This window comes from Glarea lozoyensis, assembly GCF_000409485.1.
Source record: "Glarea lozoyensis ATCC 20868 chromosome Unknown GLAREA17, whole genome shotgun sequence".
In the NCBI taxonomy this organism is placed as follows: domain Eukaryota; kingdom Fungi; phylum Ascomycota; class Leotiomycetes; order Helotiales; family Helotiaceae; genus Glarea; species Glarea lozoyensis.
In genome coordinates this window covers 978019-998402 of record NW_007360991.1, presented here as the reverse complement: position 1 = coordinate 998402, position 20384 = coordinate 978019, and the positions used below count along the sequence as shown (strand labels likewise).

Sequence of the window (20384 nt, the reverse complement as noted above, 5' to 3'; positions counted from 1 at the left end):
TTGATAGGTTGTTGCTCAGTCTTGGGCCTAGTGGCTGAGGATTGAATGGTTTCGAATAATTCGGCCGCGACCTTGGTGTTGAGGAAGAAAAGCACCATTGGCTGGCAGGAGAGTTTGTTGGGGATGAAGCGAGTTCAACAGTCTTATGGTGGGAGCCAAGAAAAGTCAATTGTGCTCGTCTCCTTACGCATTTCAAAGGAATCCATGGGCGCATTGTGAATGTGGTTCGATGTGTGAGGTTGTTGACAAGACCTGATGTTGATAAGAGCTTGGGATGTCGGTGATAAGAAACTTAATTTTATGGGGGCTGGTCCAAGCTCCTACCAGACCCGTATAGTGGGGTGCAATAAGTTTGCACCCCTTGTCTGTTTTATGCAAACAAGCGATCCAATAGGATACTTTTAAATAAGGTTTCTTGCTTATTATTGGTTAGATTATTTTCATAAAATCGACAAGGGATGCAAACTTATTGCACCCCACTGTAGGGGGTAAAATAAGTGGCAATCGAAACATGATATTTACTGAGAACAATTGACGAAATATCGTACATTTATTGAATAAATTTGAGACACTATCATAGATTTCGTCAATTGTATTAAGTAAATAATACTTTGACTTTCTTGAGCTCTATTCGAAGTCCACTTGTTCAGGCCAAAGATCATTGGACATGTGACCATCAAATTATCTTTATCTCTCCTGGATCCTCTCTAGTCGGAACAATATCAACAAATACAACAAACAAACATATCATTGTTTAGCTTGTAGCAACATTGAAGACTTCGTATCCTATCGAGACTCACAACCACTAGGAGAGGATTAAACTTGGAAATTGCTCTTTTTAGCTAAGTACACAGCGGTGTTGTACGATTCAAGTAGCAGACATTGACATTGCTTATTTCCCTTTTCAAGCCCCAATACAAGTACAAGTCGATGGTCCTGCTAGATTTCCACTAACAAACACGACCAACACAGCAGCATAAGCCGCCGTCCCAGCAAACACCTGGTCCCTCTTCGCATTCGTAAGTAATCCCACACATGCTGCAAATAATACTGTCCATCCACTGACCATACCGAGTAGCGCATTCTGGTTTTTCACTATGTAAAGTGAGATAATAGCTCCGAAAAGAAGTACCGACGCCAGAATAGTGGAAAGAATCGTCACGAATCGAGAGAGTCGACGATGAGATATAATCGCCTGCCCATTTTCAGGCCTTGATGTCATGAAGAAGATGCCGAAACTGTTTTGGATGAAGGTCGATAATCGATCCTGATCTGGAGGTGCGTGTAGTGCGACTAGATCGTTGATATCATCGTATATTTTTTCGCTCGCTCCCCAGAGTTGGCTGATACCAGGTTTTTGGGTTTCCTCATTTATGTTGAGAAACCAATTTCTCATTGCAGTGACTGTACTTTGGGACGGCAGTTGACTGTTTAACAGAATTTGATGAGCACCTAGTGCAGCATGATATCTTTCCACCTTCTCTCTGATTTCCATACACAAGCCAAATCTAGCTTTCTCGCGCTCTCTTCCTTCTGTGGCTCGCTTCTTTAGCTCAAGCCAGTCTCGTTGACATTCTTTGGAGATAGCATCTTTTTCGTTGCAATCTTCTTCATCATACTTGTCTTGTAACTCTTCCAACTCTGCTAGCTCTGCTTGATAAAACAACAAGTTTCGAGCGCTTAACTTATCAAATCGGCGATATATTGTAGTGCTTCGATCGGGATCGAATACTATTTTTTCCGCTACTGCTGCAAAGCCGCGCTTACAATTAATAATTCCACCTCCTGGGTCGACGAGAGTAGTCCTGTCCGGTTCAAGGGGGGGTGATCCACGTTCAATATCTCGAGGTCGGGCCATACCACATCTTGCGACAAACAAAATATTCTAGGAAATGCGCTTCTCTGTTCTTCCACTTTTGCTACAAAAAGTGGCTGCATTGAAGGGTCTTGACCGAGTTCCCAATTGGGACGAGGCTGGGAAATTATTGGATATCGACTTTCCTCGTGAAATCAGCCCGACCGCCTCGTGCTGTCTTTTGCGCCGCGTCTTGTACAGGAGTACGAAGCTTTTTCTTTTCTTCCGCTACATCATCTTCCATCCCCATCGAATTACTTGGACTAGAGACCCCACTTGGGCTACCTCTGTGAGACACATATATCAGGCGAATGTGTGTCTGACAAAATACATTTATTCTCTCCATTCGATTCAATACGGGATGTCATATTCTAAATCAGGTGATTGAGCCGCCGCAGTTTATACTTTGTCTTTCGAGGAAGTTAAATGAGATACTCACTACACTGGAGATGACAACGGTATCGCTAAAGAGATATATTGGTCCAGACTACGTTTGGGAGGTGGTGACGTGGGTAAAGGCAAAATAATGCGGCTTCGGCTAGCCTCAGCTAGAACTTGAGCTATGTCTGACACGGACGATGAGTCGCCTCTGGTTGTCAAAGAAGGACCGTATCCCTGGGATCATTCTTCCCCCTCCTACACGCCTGCGGGGAAGTCTCGACAGATATATGATGATACAAATTATTATCGCCACCCCTCGAGTATACATGATCCCCAATCCCGGAGTCTGAGGGCCCTCATTCGTTTGTGGCATCAATTATTGTTGAAAAGGCAGCAGATTAGACTATCAAAAAAGAGGGAGATCAGACTACAACTTGAACTTTCCGGTCAAGCACGAGAGGCCAAGAGCTCAAATTTGCCTACGCTTCCGAGCCAACATAAGGTTTTAAAGCCAGATTTCGAACGATTTCAGGCTGCGCGAAATGAGATACAGAGCTTGGAAGCAGAGTATAAAGAGTTGCTTGCTGATTGGAAAGTTAAACGACAAGAGCTCCACGTCGTAGAAGCCGAAATAATATACTCTCCCGATATCTCCCCCGAAATGCCAATGTCCTCCACAGGCGTGGAACCCGATATCGACCAGCAGAAGTCTCAGTTTCGGTGTGATTCATCAGTGGACGAATCAACTATATGTGAGTTGGCAACATCTTCCGAAAATCTTACTACGGCGAGGGGCTTTCGAAATCGACGAGGAGTAGATATGTTATTGAATGGGCGTAAAGCATTTGTGGGACAGGATTCTGGTGGTTGTGACACAATATCTGCTGAATTTGCTGCGAAATGCGGGCTATCAGTTGAAACGAGATTGGAAGAAGACAAAGTCTCTTTAAGGATGGGGAATGGTCGATATTTGCAAACCATTGGCCGTGTTTTCGTCAGATGTCAGGTCATTGGCGGCAATGAGCCAGAAGAAGGACGCTGGTTTCACGTCGTGAAGAAGTCAGTTGCGCCTATCATGATTGGACTTGAATATATTGTCAAGGCCAAGATTTTGACAGAGATGAAGCATCTGCTGAAATCTTGCCCGGTGGGTTTTATGAAATCGGTGCCAATGTTAAAGTACATGGGCAGTCAAGCAACTATCAATTTCACCGCCGATGGACGAAATCTGGTAGGGTGCGCAGATACAGGTTCAGATTTGAACTTTATGAGTCTGAGGAGCGCGGTGCAGAAAGGGTTTCGAGTTGATCGGAGGCACGATCAACTCACAACCATCATGTTACCCGACGGGAGTGAGGTCATAACTACCGGAACAGTGACAGTCTCCAACATGAACATCAAGGGCTTTGACGGCATTCCGATGACTTTCCACGTCTTACAAGGTCTTCCCTTCGATGTCATATTCGGACACGAATTCCTCGACGACATCGACGCATTCAACACATGCTGCGAGTTAATAATGCTCGACGTTGAATTCCCCGATTTCAACACATTAATCAATCTTGGACCATTACAAGCATGGCTTACGAGAGCCTTACGAAAGAAGAAAAAACAGGACTATGGCGCGCGTCAGAGACACGATGACATGATCGATGCAGAACACTATCACAGAAACAGAAAAAAACGAGACAATAACAATATTGAGGATGCTGATAAAAGGTGTTTAGCTCAAGCAGCTGAGGCAAGAAGGATTCGCGAGTTCGATCGACACCATCGAAATTGTCCGCAATGCAACTAATCATTTAGCTCACATTACACTTCACTGATTAAATCGTTATTTTTCATTTCATTTTTCTTCGCAGTCTTTGTAGGGGGAATTTTTTATGTGGGTTTCAACAACGGTGCAAAACACTTTCAATATACTTCTGAAATTTTCAAGTTCTAGACTTTTCTTTTGCGAACTGGGATCATAGTAGTCAGGTACTATCAATGGCAAACATGTACAATTAGGATACCCCTTTGATTTTAGTCCCGCAACATGTTTAGTTCTCAATTTACAACTTTTGGAGGTTTCAAATTAAGTTGCATTCTGGTCTTCTTTCTACCGCCATGGATTCTGTACAAGAAAGCTTTAGCATATATTTAAATGCACCAGAGTCGTGCAACACGATTTATGCTCCCAGCTATTAATGAATTATAGGTTATGTCGTGACCAAATTAGCAAGTCATATTTTCTTTCATCTACAATTCTCGGGTTGTCTTGCTCTCATTTTTTGTGCCATTCGCGGTACATCTCAGCGACGTCTTTGAAACCTGCTTGACCGAGCTTCTCTCCAACTAGTTTGCCCCAAGCCATCCTATCTCCATTTGTTGCCATAACACAGTCGAAGTACATCGCCCCTGTCCCCTCAAGAAATTTTGTCTTGATCCATTCAATTGGGACGAAGCCGGCTCTCTCCCAGTCTATGACAGAAATGCCTCTGTTCTTGACGTCAACAATGATGTTCATCGGGCCCAAATCGCAGTGGTAAAACTTGAATGAGCCTGTACAATCCATTCTCAGTGCCATACAATTCTTGAGAAGGGTGTTGCGGCTGTACTCGTATGGTTCTCCTGGTTTCGTGAGGAAAGTCTCGGCTAGAGAATTCCCATCAATTCCCCCAATGTATCCGGCTTCGAACTTGGCCATCTCCTTGCAAATATCCACGACACGGTCCGCATAGTATTCCCGTGTTTCTTGGTCCATGGATAGCCATGCCTTATCTAGCGTCACACCAGTCATAGCAGAAGTTATAATCATATACCGATCCTCCCAGTATGCGTTGTAGAGAACATTCGGAATAGCGAAGCTGATACCCTTGGTGTGAAGAGCATTGATGGTCACATGCTCCAATGTAGCGTCTCTCATGAATGGTGGATAGTCAACGGCTTTGATGAAGGCCTGGCCCACCTTCCAGACCGAAACTACATCGCCAGCGTCGTGAACCTTTTGGATGATGCTGGTTGGAGATAGTGGACGAAAAGGAGGGCTTGGTCCCGAAGCATTGGTAAGAACAAAAAAGCAATTTTTGTCATCAGGCCAGGAACTTTCTCCTCCGGGAGTGGAGCGGAGAGTGAGGATCCATTTGTCGCCAATAACCCACGTATTCTGGTCGACTTCCCCTATAAGATCGCGTGGTGCGTGTTGTGGATTTGCCATTGTGCAGTTGAAGTCTGGTAAGTCTAAATGTAGAATTTTCTAAGGCCGAAACAAAATTATCTGAATTTTGCGTATGAAAGATGATGGTTTGAGGAGATGGCGGTCAAAAGATTTCGAGATGTATCGTGATGAATCTAGTTAGGCTTAGCGTGTGTAGGTATGAACTCGTGGATCAGAGGAGTAAATCGCGGGGTGTGAATAGAAGGTAGGCAATGTAACCAAGTGATAAAGGTAGTGAAAGTAATGTAGTCTGGAAAGAACATATAAAATTGCCTAAGGAGCAGAAGAGTAAAGGTTTCGTACGAGCTATATATACATGAAAAGCGGAACTAAGCCAAACACAGAGAGTGCACGTGATTCCAGGTTGACCGCTGGCCACAGTTGGTTGGTTAGTTGTACATCAGGTAATCTTTCTCGCTTAACTATTTCTCATTCTCTTGAGCAACAAAGTCTCGTAAAGTGCATAGCTAGAGTAGTATTGAATTAAGCACATTAGAGAATACAAAGAACAGGTCGCAGTTCCCGTACAATACTTAGGGTATATGGTTTTATTCGCTCTAATAGATTCTTCTTATGCTCTTCTTATGTTCTGTCTTTCGAGAGTAAATAACAAGGTACGAGCAAGGTAAAGTACTCTTCAACGTACTCGAGGGCTGAATATAGGATTTAATTAGCGGTTAAGCCGCGCTACAACTTCAATTGTTAACTGCTTATAGTTATTACAATAGATTAAAATCAAATAAAAAATATTAAACCTTTTTTATGTTAATTAGGGGATTGGGGTCATGTTATCCCCTGTACTGTGACATCTTGGGTTAGTCCAAAGCAGCTGTGAAATTGTAAAAGTTGAATAGATCCACATTACGCCCGTTAGGCTCTCGAGCGGTACTGATGGAATTTCATCAATTCGGCAATAAGCCTACAGTCGCTCGACGAACGGAAGGTTCGAAACTTATAAACTCCTTCGTATGCTGTTCCTTCGGGTTTCAAATAACTCTTCGTCGCAAACCCCTACTAATCAAAGGAAGCACAACGCCAAATCTGAATTGGATGATGAAATTTTCACTTTTCTGAACCTTCCGACACTCCACTATTGAAAAGCCTTTCCTGCAAGCCAAGGTCTAGCATCATCATGACTCTTTAAAGCAAACTCCCCATATCTCAAAAGGTTCTAGCAACTCCACTACACCAAGTGACAGCCTGATAACTTGGAATTCTCCGAAACTATACAATTGCTGACGATATCCATGTTAGCAAAACTGTAAGGAAGTGATTGTCGTATTTTGAAAGTGGGACACATTAGTGTTCTTGTACCTCAGGGAATTCGCAACAATGTTATGAAATTATCTCGCGTCAGCTGTGTAAAAGTAATAATTCAATAGTGATATGCTCATACTCTACCAAGAACCATGCAACATCGATCCACGGGTTGTTGTGTAATTTACAAAGACTAGAAAACACAATGATGGCACACACTACGACTCTCTGGGGTCCAGTTGCTAATAGGATATGACTTGAAATTTCTCTGAGTACAGTTTGAATTATTGTACCATGAACTACAAGTTACTCAAAAAAACGAGACTTCTATTTTTTATCGAGGAAGGAATTTGTCTCCGTCTCCGTTGAGAGAACATTGTGCTCCACATATTGATATTCATCCTACGAAAACCACCATCAAGCAGAGAGTTGCTTCTGCCCTGACTAATTTCCGACGATGTGTCTAAGTTTCGAAGCCTTTGATAAGCTCTTGGAATATGGTTATGCGCGGGGTGACAACTAGATAGGAGAATTAACGTATTCGAGGAGTTCTTGCAACACCTAAACGCTGACACCACAATAGCTTTGGGGCATTTAGCATAGCTTGATGTTGCCCTTATAAACAGAAGCGAAGGGCACCTTCATGGTCATGGCTATCTATTGAAGGCGAGATACAGCCTCCAGAGTCTGCTTTATCATTCACTAGCGTTTCAGGGATACTCGACGTGCACATCAAGCTTGTGCGTCCAGAAGTTTCCATCGGAGAAATAGAATCAGGTACCATTACAGCAAAAGCTCATCTCCGAAGTTTGACATAGACTCATACCCCAGCGAAGTCACAAACTAGCTTTCTCCTCAGCAATCATCATAGAGAGTTGCTCCCAGACGACGTTATCAAAACTGAATTCGAAATTTTCAGGGATATAACTTGGAAACGAGATCAAGGAACATGTTATATCTTCTCAATTGCACTCCGCACCTCTGCATACAGCAGTCCAACACTTAAAGGCATAATAACCATCCCAATATCACTTGACAAAGGGAGCGAAATGCGTAGAATAGGCTCGTTTAAAGCAGAAGGTGAAGCCGTTTGTCAAATCCTGCGACACGCTACTTGCAATGGTAAAGGCTGTAGTGACTTCAGAAAACTAAAGAGTACTATGAATCCCGTCCCGCAACGTGGCGAGGACTTGCATTAGCGATATGCGGAAATAATAAGACGTGTAGATGCAGAAAGCCGGAAGCTGAGCGGATTGCAAAGGAGCTAGAGATTTCTTATATGGATGCGTTGCAACGGAGGGAAATTGCCGTTGTATAGGGTCTCGGAATTTTGCGTACACTGGGACTATGGGTTTGTGCGGCTAGCACAATATACAAATTATAAAATACGGTTACCTATACCAAGATAGTCTATTAGGCTAAAACGCTGCAACCATACCTAATTTCCACGTTTATACACATGATGACGTCTAGGCATTCCAGTCTATACCAAACAAACACCCATTAACATTCACAAATATCTGTACGAATATCAAAAGCATTCTGTAAGCGACCCTTCTTCTTCGTGGTCTCAATACTTTACTTGATTCAATCAACGCAATATTTCGGTTCTAACTGTATTCATTAGACCACATTTGGATGGGTCCATGCAGACCATCGGGAAATCTCATCTCTTCTACAAACTGACACTAATGCGTGTCTATCCTATTCTCTCATGTCCTATTAAGCTTTCTTTGACAAGACTTGCGCCTAAAAGGAGGATGAGATGATTAGATTATCAGAGATGATCAGCGAGTTTACCCATCATTCTGTTCCAGCTTTGGTAGTACACGGCTGGATTCCAACATATGAAAATGTTGGTTAAGCAAAAGGGATACCGAGGACACCCCTCGTCAAAAGTCCGGATCAGGTATAAAATCTGACATTATTTATGGACCTATGCGAGGAGATTTCTAAAGAAGTGTGGGTACGGTAGTTTGAAAACTGAGCAAACGCAGTTGACCAAACACAGGTGAACAGCATTTTTATTTCGCGCTGCCAAAGTTCACCTTCCAAAATATCCCAGTCTGATCAGAACAGCTTCAACCACCCAACGAAACCTCTAACCTATCCCAACCTTAATACAGTAAGGAATATTCGTCTTTGGTCTGAGCCAGCAAAGAATCGCTGCTTCGCCTCCCATTCCGGGCCCTTCTCCAACCTTCCCTTTTCCCTACCCATCCTTTCCTCCTCATCATACCCCGTCTTCACATCCAAACTCATACCTACCATCATACCAGCCCTCATCCACATATCCCTCATCGTCTCCTTACTGTGTCTGTAAACAACCTTCTGTTCCCCCGGCTCGCAAAGCGGCGGCTTCACCGTAAACTCCCCTGGCTTCGCCGTCCCAGTCTGCGTACCTACCACCAACGACCCCGGAGATTGCCGCAACAGCTTTAGGATATTCACACATGCCTTCTCTTGATCCTCAAGAGCCCATATATGGAGAAACATAGTCGCATGAATAATATCCCAAGTTCCCCTCGTTTTCACCAAGCCATCGTCAATATCATTCGAGAATATATTGCCAGTGATGAAGTTCGATGGGCCGAAGCGGTTTGAATCGCGGAATAGCTCGTATCCAACAGCCTCAAAGCCCGCGACGAGATCTGCACCGTAAAGTGTGTTGATTGGTGCCCCATTGTGTGCTAACTCTCGAAGGTCTTGGCCCAAACACGTACCCAAATCCAGGATCTTTGGATTTAGATTCTGCACAGACCCCTCTTTCAGAGTTCGAAGGACGTGGTTGTATTCTGGATGCCGTGTAAGTCCGAGTTCGAGAAACCAAAATTCGCCGATGCAGGGCCATGGAAAGACGGACCAAGCCAACTCGCGCTTTAGGTAAACCGTTAGCTTGACGTTAAGGGGGTAAGAGGTGTGACGTACGACTTCATACACATGCGACTCTACCTCGTCCGGTGGAATGCGACTGTATTCTTCAAACACTCTACGGACTCTTTCGTTGAGTTTGTTTTCGAGAGAAGGCTGGTACCATGGTAAATTGGTTGATCGAGCTCCATGATTAGCTGGAAGGTTGAGAATGGTTTCGGCGCTCATTTTTGGAAGGTTTGGTGGTAAAAGCATGAGCAGTTGGCCGAATAGTGGGAAAGGTTAACGGTGGGGACTTGGGACGTAAAGGCTTGGAAATGCGTTCCTCTGTGTAATGACTTTTAAAGGGGGTTTGTTGGTTAGGAAGCGATGGTTGGATGACGTTAATTGCTCATGTGATATTCCAGGGATTTAAAACCCCAATTGAATGAGGTAAATTGTTGTTCTGCGCATTGGGTAAACCAACATCTGCACCTGTTGGTGGTAATAATATACATTACCGGATCAAACCCACAAGATCAATCAGTTACCGCAACTACAGAATTGAGTTCTCCCAATCGCCGCAGTAGACCAAATCCAAAGCTCTTCGAAAATAGATAATGTAGCTGGTATATGTGTTATGTGGATAGGTTGCTAATGATGGAGGTGATTGTTGTTAAGGACTGGAAATTGGTTTAATGAACGTTTTCCCAGCCGGAAGGGCTATGAAGAGCTGATTGAAACTTCAGCGAACAACTATATGTAATTTGTATAGATGCGAGGAGTGGTATTCACCTGACAATTGAGACAATGTGAGGGATGAATTATGTACTGTGCGTAGTACCTTCGTGGACTTTTATTGTTAGTGAGCGAAAATTATGAGGAGATTCTAAAGTGAGGAAAGGATGGCGTCATACGATACAACTTTTAATAGAAATCAACATGTGCTTATACTAATCTATACCAAACAGGTCGATTAAGTCACCTAGACAATCGATCTCCCTAGCGATTCCTCAAATACAAGTCAAGTCAAATTTACACAGGTACTCAACTCAACCCACCCACTTCCCTCTCACACACCTCACTTTCCTCCTCCTCACCATCCCCCTCTTTAATCCACGTAAACCCAGCCGGTAGTGTAAAAGACCCGGGAACCCACTTCCGTCCCAGCTTGATTAGAAACTCCTTCGGCACCACCCTACTAAAATCGCCTTTGGACCAGTACCCAGCGCCACCTCTACGATCTACCTCTGATCTTTCATTGAAAGACTCCCGCATCTTATCGTGATCTTTGCGCGTGTACTTTGCTGGAGCGACGGGCGGATCTGCGAAGAGCTTTGCTAAGTTGTGAGTTTCGAGACGTGAGGGGTCCCACATGAGAAAAGCGCGTTCACGGAGGCCTGCGTTCTCGGAAGACATGATCCAGGTGTCAAGAGTGACGACGTTCTGGGTTGAGAACCAGCTTTGATAGGCTCCGGAGTCTGAAGACTGGAGTTCTTTCACTAGGGCGTCAATAGGTCGATCTTGTAGTGATAAGAGGGCGTCATACAGACGGCCGTTTTTGCTGTTGTTTGCTGAGTCCAATAGTGACCATATTATCTCGTAGGACGTCTCGAAGACGAGTTGGTTAACGTACTCCATTCCTTGGGACATCTGAGAATTTCAAGTTAGCTACAAAGCAAAGGGTCGACTTGTTCTTGCAAGAGGCAAACTAGACTTACCCAGCGTTGGATCCAACAGTTTTCCCAGCCACGCACGAGGTAGTCGGCGCTGAATTCCCCAAAAGCGACATCATGAGTGAGGATGTCAACAGTGCCTAGATAAAAATCAATACCTACCGGCTAAATTGAAGATAACTTCGTTAAGTAGCAAAAGGGGTTTGACGAACTCTGAGAGATCCGTTCCTCCAAAAAGTCATGAACACAAGCGACTTCCTCTATTTCCCAGACCGTATATTTCGAAAAGAAAAAACCCACATCGCTGCTCTCGGAGGGATCAAAATCCAACAATTCTTTCTCGCCGGGAAAGATCGTGAAATAGATTTCGACGCGGTAGAAAGAGCGGAAGAAACGAAGGCTTTCGTTTTCGGATAGAGTGAGGTCGCTACAATCTCCTTGCTCATCTTGCGAGAGTAGGGCAGAAGCCGTACTAGCAAACTCGGCTACTAGTCTTGTGATGGCCTCGTGAGTACGTCCTAGTCTGAGGAGAGTGGAGAGAGGAAGTGTTTCGGGTTGTGCTGTGAGATTATGAGGCGTTTCGTGAAGAGTATTGACTAAGTCGCGAATCGAATCTTCTCTGTCAAGGGGTGGGAGTCGCGACGTTTCGTATACGGCGAGTGAGTAAGGGAGGAGAGCTGGGGTGAGCTGGCGGCGGAATACCGCGGTTCTGACACTGGGATATTCTTGGTATACATTATGGAAGTTGTGACATGTAAGGATAGAAGAAAGGAGGGAGTGGATGTTGTCGAGTTTTTGGAGGATAGCTACTATTAGCTCGAAGGGGAGGGTTTCAATGGTGGACATTGTCTTTGAGCTAGAAGAGAAAAATCAAAATCGCCGTAAATGGACGTTTCGAATCTAAACAGATGTCAACTCAACGTTTCGTTGTTCGGCAGCGCACAAGGTATATAAGCAGATAGACTCATCTGCGGGCGTCTTATGTGGCCAACCTAAACGCGCGCTACAGCCCTCAAACATCGCGACCCTCATACCTCTCACACAATAAAACACATTTCACGAAATGAATTTGCTACAAAAAATCATTTTCTTTCAAAGAAATTGTCTGAGCAATTTCATCTATAACAAATAGTCCACGAGCAATATTTATTTCACTTCCCATTCTACGGGTACTCTGAACCAACCATTTCATTCGGTGAAGCTGAGCTCTTGAATAGTTAAAATACATCCGTTGACCCATTTAACGCGATGTTCGGGGATTCATAAAGGATGAGACTGTAGTATATCCACAAAAGCACTGGGGGTAACCTCATCTCCTGCATATTGCGACTGTGCGGCGGCTCGATCCCAGTACCTCAATTCCCCAATGGCATTTTTTCGATAACACGCGTGACTGAAAAGGGGATAAGATGATTAATCTATCCGAGGTAACCATCGAGTCCACCACACCGGCTTCTGCCGTGAAACGGCTAGACATATCTCCATCTCGCCGGCCAGTAGGTCGTCATTGTACCAGTAAGCATCACATTCCATGACTCTGGTGGCGCGGCGCGGTATCCTTGATGAGTTTGAGCTTCGATAGTGAAAGTGTGAGATGTTTATTTCAAGATCTCAAGCTGCCTCTGTCGTCCGACTACACGGCATCTTCTCGACAATCACATCTTCTGTATTCCCAGCAACTCTCTCTTCAACTCTCTGCGTCACACCTGCAGGATGTTCAGGAGATGGCGGAAAATACTTGAATCCGAGTCCTGTGAGGTACGTTCGAGTGACGATCTTACTGGTATCGTCCTTTGACCAATAACCCATACCGCCCGCTTCCCAGATATCATCTCGTATTTTAAAGGATTCCTGCATATTGTCGTACTCTTCGTCGGTGTATTTCTCCGTAGCCTCCGGTACGTTTGGAAACGTCGCTAGCAAGTTATGGTTTTCCAAACGATCCAGGTCCCACATAACATAAGCGCGCTCGCGGAGACCGGAGGTGTCATTATGTGAAACCCAGCAATCATGAGGTAAATCTCCGTGAACCAAACGCCAGGCTTTGAAGGGGCCCTGATCAGTGTCATGAGGGTCGATGCGTGGGACCAGAGCTTGTATTTCTTGCTCTGTGTACTCGTCAAGTGTTTTTTCAACGCCACGATTATCGACTCGCCACTGGAAGGCATCCGAGAGGTTAGCCCCATCCTTGGTGAACATTTCCCCACTAATCAAAGTGTATTTTTCCTCATAAGAGCTTGCTAAAACCACCCGGTGAATGAAAGCAAGACCTCGTGAGATCTGAGAATGCTGCGGTCAGTAAGAAGGTCATAAATTGAATGCCATCGGCTTTGAGAATTGGGTAGCACTCACTAATCGTTGCATGGAAAAATTATCGAAATCTCGCGAAAGATAGTCAATTTCCAAACCTCCATAGTGAACATCATGTGCAATAACGTCAAAGGAAGCTACACGAAGAATAAATCAGAAAGTAATCCAGCAAACAATTGATGGTATCGGCGAGAGCGCGTGGAAGTCTAACATACCTTTGAAAAATATTTCCTGTAGATAGTCCTGAACGCAACTAAGTTGTTCGTTTTCCCACGGTGCGTGCATTGAGAGAAACCAAACAACATCCCTACTCTCGGCAGTATCGTAAGGTTCGTCCTCTGTACCAGGAAAGAGGTTGAAGAATAGTTGTGCACGGTAAAAGGCACGACAGAAACGAAAGTGCTCTTTTTCTGAAAGCACGAGGTCATCTGGTAGACTCGGATCATCGTGACGCTGGAGAGCCCAAGAATCGTTTGCAAAGCTAATGGCGAGGCTCTCAATTACATCGTGGATGTGTCCCATTTGCGAAAAGTCGGAAAGCGGCATGGTGTTCAGAAGCGTGACTAGTTGACCGGGCTCATCATAGAGAGTTGCGAGTAGTGCCTGGATTGATGAGCTCGTGTGGGGAACAGGCAAGTGTGAAGCCTTCACCAGGGCGATTGAATATGGTAAAAGAGTTGGGATAACCTGCCGTCGAAATATGTCTTCTTTCAACATGGGGTATTCCTTGAAGGTCGTGTGGACGTGCTGGCACGTAAGTAGGCATGGCAAGAGGTCGCGAACATTGTCAAGGTTCCGAAGAATAGATGCAATCACTTCGTACGGGAGGTCCACAAGGTTGGGCATTTGGTGAGAAGAATTTGTGGTTTGGTGGTGTCTGCTGAAAGACAGAAATTTGTGTCTTTGTAAGTGGTGAGAATTGGGAATGGAAAATAAATTAATGCGACGTTGTACGGAACTCACATCTTTACTTTGATTTGATTCACGATCGCTGCCATCCCACTAGATTAGCGAGCGAATAATTCCTTCCGAGGCCGAAACAAATTCGGCCTGTCGCTAAGCGAAACTCTTGCCGCCATGTCAGCGGGCAGTTGTTTTGGGAAAAACCTAGACGCCCGCGCTAAGGTCTATATTCTTTGCAACCAGTGAGGCATAGTTTACCCCAGATATGAGACAAAAACAGCGGGGTGGCAAGCCTTGAACATGATGTGTTTCCCGGCCGTCAAGCCACAACCATTTCTGTTACACAATAAGCGCTCTTTGCGACCGCAATGGCGCTTAAGACTTTCGTTATATCTTTCGTTCGAACAAATTGACAGGTGTTATAACCCCTTCTAGACCCTTAAGGCCCGGCCCGGTACATGAGGCAGCCTTCTTGAAACTGGTCGGCCATAATGTTGGCTCTAATAATAAGCAAGGAATAGTCCGTAGTTGACCACTTGCGATAAGGTTCGTGCCTTCACATAAACCTCGAGTAAGGTTAAAGGGTGATATAAGCTTAAACAAGTATCTCCCTTTCCACACTATATCCCTTTCACAACAATCCTCTTGCTTGCATCACTATCGTCCACAGGTCTCGCTGGCTTCGAGAATTTTTTCCCTTTATCTGTACCTCAATCAATCATTTGAGCTTCACCATACGCTTGAATTCAAAGTCTCCTCAGTAATACCTCCACATTCAATTTTTGTAGAGCGATCAAATGGCCGCACCATCACCAGAAGTTGTTGCAGCCCTACAGAGACAATTCTCTGGACTGAATGACCAACTGAATTACTTGGAGGGATCCACCATCTACAAGAAAAACAAAGCCTACAAGGAGGCACACGAAGTCGTCAAAAGCGCAAATACAAACTACAATACAACTGCAAAAGAGCTTATGCAGAAAAAACCCTATAATCCGGACGATCCAGCCTACGGGAAAGGACTCAAAGGAGGCCAGATGTTCACAAAATCAGGGCATAGAGTTCTCGGCCCACTTGCCGGAACGGTCATTGTCGCTTCTCAGTTGTAAGTTGTTGGCTCAATGTCCGTATTTGCATCAGTTTACTGACACTGCGATTTTGAAGCCATGTCGATCGCCGGACCTCATTTAATACGACATACCAAGCTGTTCTGGAAGGCAAGGTACCAGAAGAGTATACTGGTCACGTGAAACAGGTCAAAGATGCTCAAAAATCAACCGAAAACTTCGGTCGCTGGAAGTGAGAACACGAGAGGTATTACGAATGAAGTAGTCGTAGTGAGTGGAATGTCCGATGTAGTGATTGGCGAGATAAGCAAGACAAGGAAGAGCGGGGGGGAAATGGTGGACACTGCCAAATATCTGTTGAAATACAAATTTCTTTTTTGATAACTGTTTAAACTTCTTATAAGAGTGCATTATATTTGATAACACTATGATGGCTCTACGCGGACGCAGTAAACTTCCATCACCTTGGCACACTCTCTGCTTCAAAACCAGACTTTTATATTTAGCTGTCTTATGGTGATTTGTAATACGGTAACGATCTTCTTTATCCACCCAAGAAGAATGAATTAAAACTTAAACGAAAGTAATCGTCTGATAGACTGCAAATAAAGTATTATATTGAAGATTATTTGGCCTAGGCGGTGTAGAAGGAAATTTAATCCGTTTTCGCAGAGCCTAGGAGAAATAGATTATGAATGAAATTGATCGAGCCTAGCATTTCGCAAGTGCTTCTCTGTAGCAAATGCCAACTTCATTAAGCAAATATGAATCTGGTTTCAGCAAAGCAACTTGCCACTTTCATGATACTGACACATCTCTTGAGTCGACGACAATGAATGAAAGCATCGTTATCACGTGACACTCCACGCCACTTCGATGATTCCACCCAAAGGCACAGCAACTCAAAAGAAAGAAGAAAGCTGGTAGCGATGTGCAACATCAGAAAGAAAATAAGCTGACGACGTCCGTGACTTCTTCTCCGCAGGCTTCGATTTCTTCTGGAAACCGCGCCTCTCGCCTGCCGGCCACACTTGCGGCTGGGAGGGACAGGTCGGGCGACACAAGATGCGCGGTCCCCGAAAGCTGTGAACCAACAGAAGGGATGTTGCGCGTACTGTAGGACAAGAGGAGGCGACAAAGTCGATTCAGCTGTGAGAGAATAGTGCACAATGGGAAAGGGGTGATTGATACTTCAACGCAACGACTGCAGAAGAAGAGGTTCTCCAGCTGTTGGGTGTGCAACTCGCAATTCATGTCGTAACGACAACTCAGCTCTGATTGCTTTCACATGCTGGAGAATAACGAAGATTTGAAGTGCGCCATCTTGGCTTTCCCAATAGCTGGAAGCAAGGAAACCAATCGAGGTGATAGAAATGCGCCTCTAGTTGGTATCAACACTTGGCCACGATGAAAGATTTCCAGAAGCGAAAGAAGAAGGCGGCAGCTCAACCAACGCAGATCACGTGCGGCGTATAATAGTCGTTCGTATCGCTCGATGCAACTGCGGGCTAAAAGCGGTTGTCGATCCAATAATCCAAGACATTTGTCTCGACGCACCCAATTGGTCGTGTTGGTAATGAATTTGGATTGTTGGTTGGAAGCGTGCAGGTTTTCTCGGCCGGTTGGTGTACTAGCCGGGAGTGCCGTCGACCAACGAAGCCACCGCATCCTCCCTTGGTTGCAAAAGTGCTGTCGACCGCCACAACGGTCTTTCTCCTACTGCTTCTGAGCCGTGTTTTGCTTGATGGAGGGAATTCAACGAATCCTACCGCGGGGTCTCGATGGCTTGGTGGTCGTCGGAATGATCTGCTGGTCGAGCATTAGCCAGCAGTAGCTTCTCCGCATTCTAAGGTCGGCACATGGTCCAGAAGGGGACTTTTATGTCCGAGTGCTCCGGCGCAGCTACTTTCCCGCCCAGATCAAATTCTTCTCCTTTCTTTGATAGAGTATGAAGCGAAGAGAGTTTGTTGTAAATACACGGCATATTTGTTTGTCTTTGTGTTCGAGGATGACCGCATAGATGAGGTTAAACTGCGTTAAACTGCCTGTTTGAGAAGATCCCACAAAGGACAAGGGTGCGACGTGGTAGGACTTGACCGAGTCGTACAACCGTTACACCATCTATTACATCTCGCATCTCGCATCTCAGCCTCCCAAGTTTGTCCCAAGTTCGCCTGCAAAACGTATCAAGACGAGGATCTCCTTTTGAATAACCACCACGTTACAAAGGAAATCCTCGTATCCTCTCTTCAAATAATCACCACGTTACAAAATGAATCCCCGTAATTACCCCTCCTATTCATCACATAATCATAACCAAACAAAGAATTATTCACCCCTTCGTCATGGATGTTGCGGTTCTTCTCTAGTCGGTCCATCACCTGGCCTCTAAACCGCCTTTGAACGACCTTCTCGGCCTTGTTGCCCTTGTCGGTTTGCCTCCCATGATTCACGAATCAACGTGCTTCCACCCACTCATCGAAGCCAACGCCCTCTGCGCACACGACCCATAAAGCCGTCCCCTGTCTCCCGCCCTAGTCGATTTGAGCAGCCTGCACCCTTTTCGTATCCACTCTCCGGATTCAAGATATGAACTCCACACTGCGCACCCTTCGAAACGTCGTTTAGAAAGGGTTAAAGAGACCACCAGTCCCCGTGTTCTTCACATCTCCTTTCGCCAGGTCGTATCGAAAAATACGTTCTTCACCATGACGAAACTTCCACAGGACGGGTCCAACGACTCGCAGAGTAAATTCAAGGATGAGCAGATCGAGAGTCGAGAGATGGCTGCGCCGGCGCGAGCTGGGTTTGGTACGAAAGTAAAGAGACATTGTGCGCGGTTTTGGTGGGTGCACGTAATCGCATTCTGTCTGATATTCCTGATCATTGCGCTGTGCTTGTGAGTATCCCCGTTTGATTGGTGTTGCGACCAGCAGCTAATCACCAACAGAGTCTACGTTGGTATGCCCAAGATCGCACAACACGATGTCGATAGATCGTCCTTGGAATTCAAGGCCCTGAAATTCGAAAACCCATCAATGGAAGAAATCACCCTTACGCAAGATGGTGTCCTCCACAATCCCTCCATGTATACACCAACCCTCGATTCTTTCAAAGCTGGATCATACTTGGTCACCAATGGATCATTCGGTGCAAAAGCTATTATCGATGTCCAGATGCCAGAGATCCACGCTACGAAACCACAATCAGATCAAGGAGTGTTTAAGCAGGTCGTACCAATCGTCGATATCGACCAACTCACCGCCTACGCGACCGAAGTTGTTGGAAACGAGTACGTGGAGACAGCATTGGCCGGGAAGACAAAACTCCATCTCGGAGCTCTCCCAGTCGTAAACGTCAATTACAACTCTACCAGCCGATACAAGGGTAAACAACCCCAATTCTACTCTCCCAAACCCCACTAACACACCCAGGTCTCAACGGTCTCAAAGGCTTCAACGTAACCAACGTCCGCATCAACATAACCGCGGCAGCCGGCACCCCCAATCTCGTCGGCAACGCATTCGTCCCCAACCCCTCCGTCATGACCATCGAAATGGGCAACGTCACCCTCTCCCTACGCACCGAGAAGGCCGGATTCATCGGCACCACCACGATCCCAAACTTCACCCTCGTCCCCGGCGACAACAACTTCCCCATGACTGGCACGCTCAACCAGACGGCCGTCCTCGCATCCATGGTCGACGGCATCGCAACCATGCTCATCAAGGGCCAGAACGTCACGTATAACGGCGTGGCGCTCACTTATTATGAGGCTGCGCTGGCGTCGCATGAACTCGTGTTGCCGATGAATGTCCTGCAGATTGTGGCGGATTCGGCGAAGCCTGAGTAAGGTGTATTTATGGGGTTTTATTTGTAATTTGCATGGAAGGGGATGTATGTTAGATGAGAAGTTATCTAAAGAGGGGATTAAGCTGCAGAGCTGCGAGAAGGGGGATCATCTTAAAACACCAAAAACAACAATATCTATGTATTTTAATTATTTCTCTCTTTTGTTGTTATTTTTGATACCCGGTCGATCCTTATGATGGTAGTATTTTAGATTGATGAATGGAGCATGTGCATGTTATTTTGGCGTGTGGAATTGAGGAGGGTGATGTAATTGGTATGGGACTTTACTGCTGAGAATGTTGTACGGATACGATACGATACACATCTCACATCACAACTCAAACCATCCTTCCCGTTCTCCTTCCTTTCCGCCTCCACAAAATCCCCAGACTCTCCATCCTCAGTATTCCCCTCAATGTCTCCATGTCTCACATCCACCCCTTTCCGCATCTAAACTAAGCACCATCCACCTCAACTTACCCTTTCCAAGATCTTCCTCCGAGACTATGGGGTACGTACCAGGTACCCCGTAGATCTTGGATTCCCCAGATCGGGTTGCGTGAGCTGGTTTTTCGGTCGGTGAGGTGAGGTGTTTGACATGTGCGGTGTTATATTTGGTGGGGTGACCGAGGTGCTGTGCGGATGGTGGAGGGGCATGTGATTTCATGAATCGTGGGGATTCCGAGCTCGAATGTTGGGGATCACCCAAGAAGAGATGGAGATGGGAAAGGGAAATCGCGGGGAACCTAGTATGAGATCTGAATCAATTGAGATTGGGATAGGCATTATTGGTATGGACATGCGTAGTTGGAGGGAATGAAGAGTGAGGTGTAGAGTGCGTTTGATTAGATAAAGGCGGTTGGAGTGGAAAGGTGAGAGACGAGCGAGCGCATGTTTTGATGAATATAAGGTTGAATAGATTGAACGTGTTGGAATTAAAGGAAGGTGGAGGTTAGAGGGTTGAGTAAGAATTTACTGTGAGGAGTGAGATGTGAGGTTTGTAGGAGTGTTAACTAATATTCGTCGATCGAATC

General features: G+C 45.4%; 8 protein-coding genes across 8 annotated transcripts; 3 read left to right on the top strand and 5 right to left on the bottom strand.

The window, feature by feature from the left end:
* Window positions 1-904: 904 nt before the first annotated feature.
* GLAREA_12168 (uncharacterized protein) lies at window positions 905-1858 on the bottom strand (the record flags this gene model as incomplete). The annotated part of the gene is made up of 1 exon (XM_008082950.1): window positions 905-1858. One exon carries the CDS (start codon window positions 1856-1858, stop codon window positions 905-907), a length of 954 nt encoding a protein of 317 aa, XP_008081141.1.
* Window positions 1859-2417: 559 nt separating this feature from the next.
* On the top strand, window positions 2418-4034 carry GLAREA_12167 (uncharacterized protein; the record flags this gene model as incomplete). The annotated part of the gene is made up of 1 exon (XM_008082949.1): window positions 2418-4034. The coding sequence occupies one exon, from the start codon at window positions 2418-2420 to the stop codon at window positions 4032-4034; it is 1617 nt and encodes a 538-aa protein (XP_008081140.1).
* A 468-nt stretch (window positions 4035-4502) lies between these two features.
* GLAREA_12166 (Protein kinase-like (PK-like)) lies at window positions 4503-5435 on the bottom strand (the record flags this gene model as incomplete). Its single annotated transcript, XM_008082948.1, has 1 exon — window positions 4503-5435. One exon carries the CDS (start codon window positions 5433-5435, stop codon window positions 4503-4505), a length of 933 nt encoding a protein of 310 aa, XP_008081139.1.
* A 3363-nt stretch (window positions 5436-8798) lies between these two features.
* Window positions 8799-9791, bottom strand: GLAREA_12165 (S-adenosyl-L-methionine-dependent methyltransferase; the record flags this gene model as incomplete). Its single annotated transcript, XM_008082947.1, has 2 exons — window positions 8799-9569; window positions 9621-9791. The coding sequence occupies 2 exons, from the start codon at window positions 9789-9791 to the stop codon at window positions 8799-8801; spliced, it is 942 nt and encodes a 313-aa protein (XP_008081138.1).
* A 798-nt stretch (window positions 9792-10589) lies between these two features.
* GLAREA_12164 (uncharacterized protein) lies at window positions 10590-12064 on the bottom strand (the record flags this gene model as incomplete). Its single annotated transcript, XM_008082946.1, has 3 exons — window positions 10590-11195; window positions 11264-11358; window positions 11431-12064. 3 exons carry the CDS (start codon window positions 12062-12064, stop codon window positions 10590-10592), a joined length of 1335 nt encoding a protein of 444 aa, XP_008081137.1.
* A 765-nt stretch (window positions 12065-12829) lies between these two features.
* On the bottom strand, window positions 12830-14374 carry GLAREA_12163 (uncharacterized protein; the record flags this gene model as incomplete). Its single annotated transcript, XM_008082945.1, has 3 exons — window positions 12830-13498; window positions 13571-13665; window positions 13744-14374. 3 exons carry the CDS (start codon window positions 14372-14374, stop codon window positions 12830-12832), a joined length of 1395 nt encoding a protein of 464 aa, XP_008081136.1.
* Window positions 14375-15228: 854 nt separating this feature from the next.
* On the top strand, window positions 15229-15734 carry GLAREA_12162 (uncharacterized protein; the record flags this gene model as incomplete). The annotated part of the gene is made up of 2 exons (XM_008082944.1): window positions 15229-15536; window positions 15596-15734. 2 exons carry the CDS (start codon window positions 15229-15231, stop codon window positions 15732-15734), a joined length of 447 nt encoding a protein of 148 aa, XP_008081135.1.
* A 2472-nt stretch (window positions 15735-18206) lies between these two features.
* On the top strand, window positions 18207-19351 carry GLAREA_12161 (uncharacterized protein; the record flags this gene model as incomplete). Its single annotated transcript, XM_008082943.1, has 3 exons — window positions 18207-18397; window positions 18449-18885; window positions 18933-19351. 3 exons carry the CDS (start codon window positions 18207-18209, stop codon window positions 19349-19351), a joined length of 1047 nt encoding a protein of 348 aa, XP_008081134.1.
* Between the last annotated feature and the right edge of the window lie 1033 nt (window positions 19352-20384).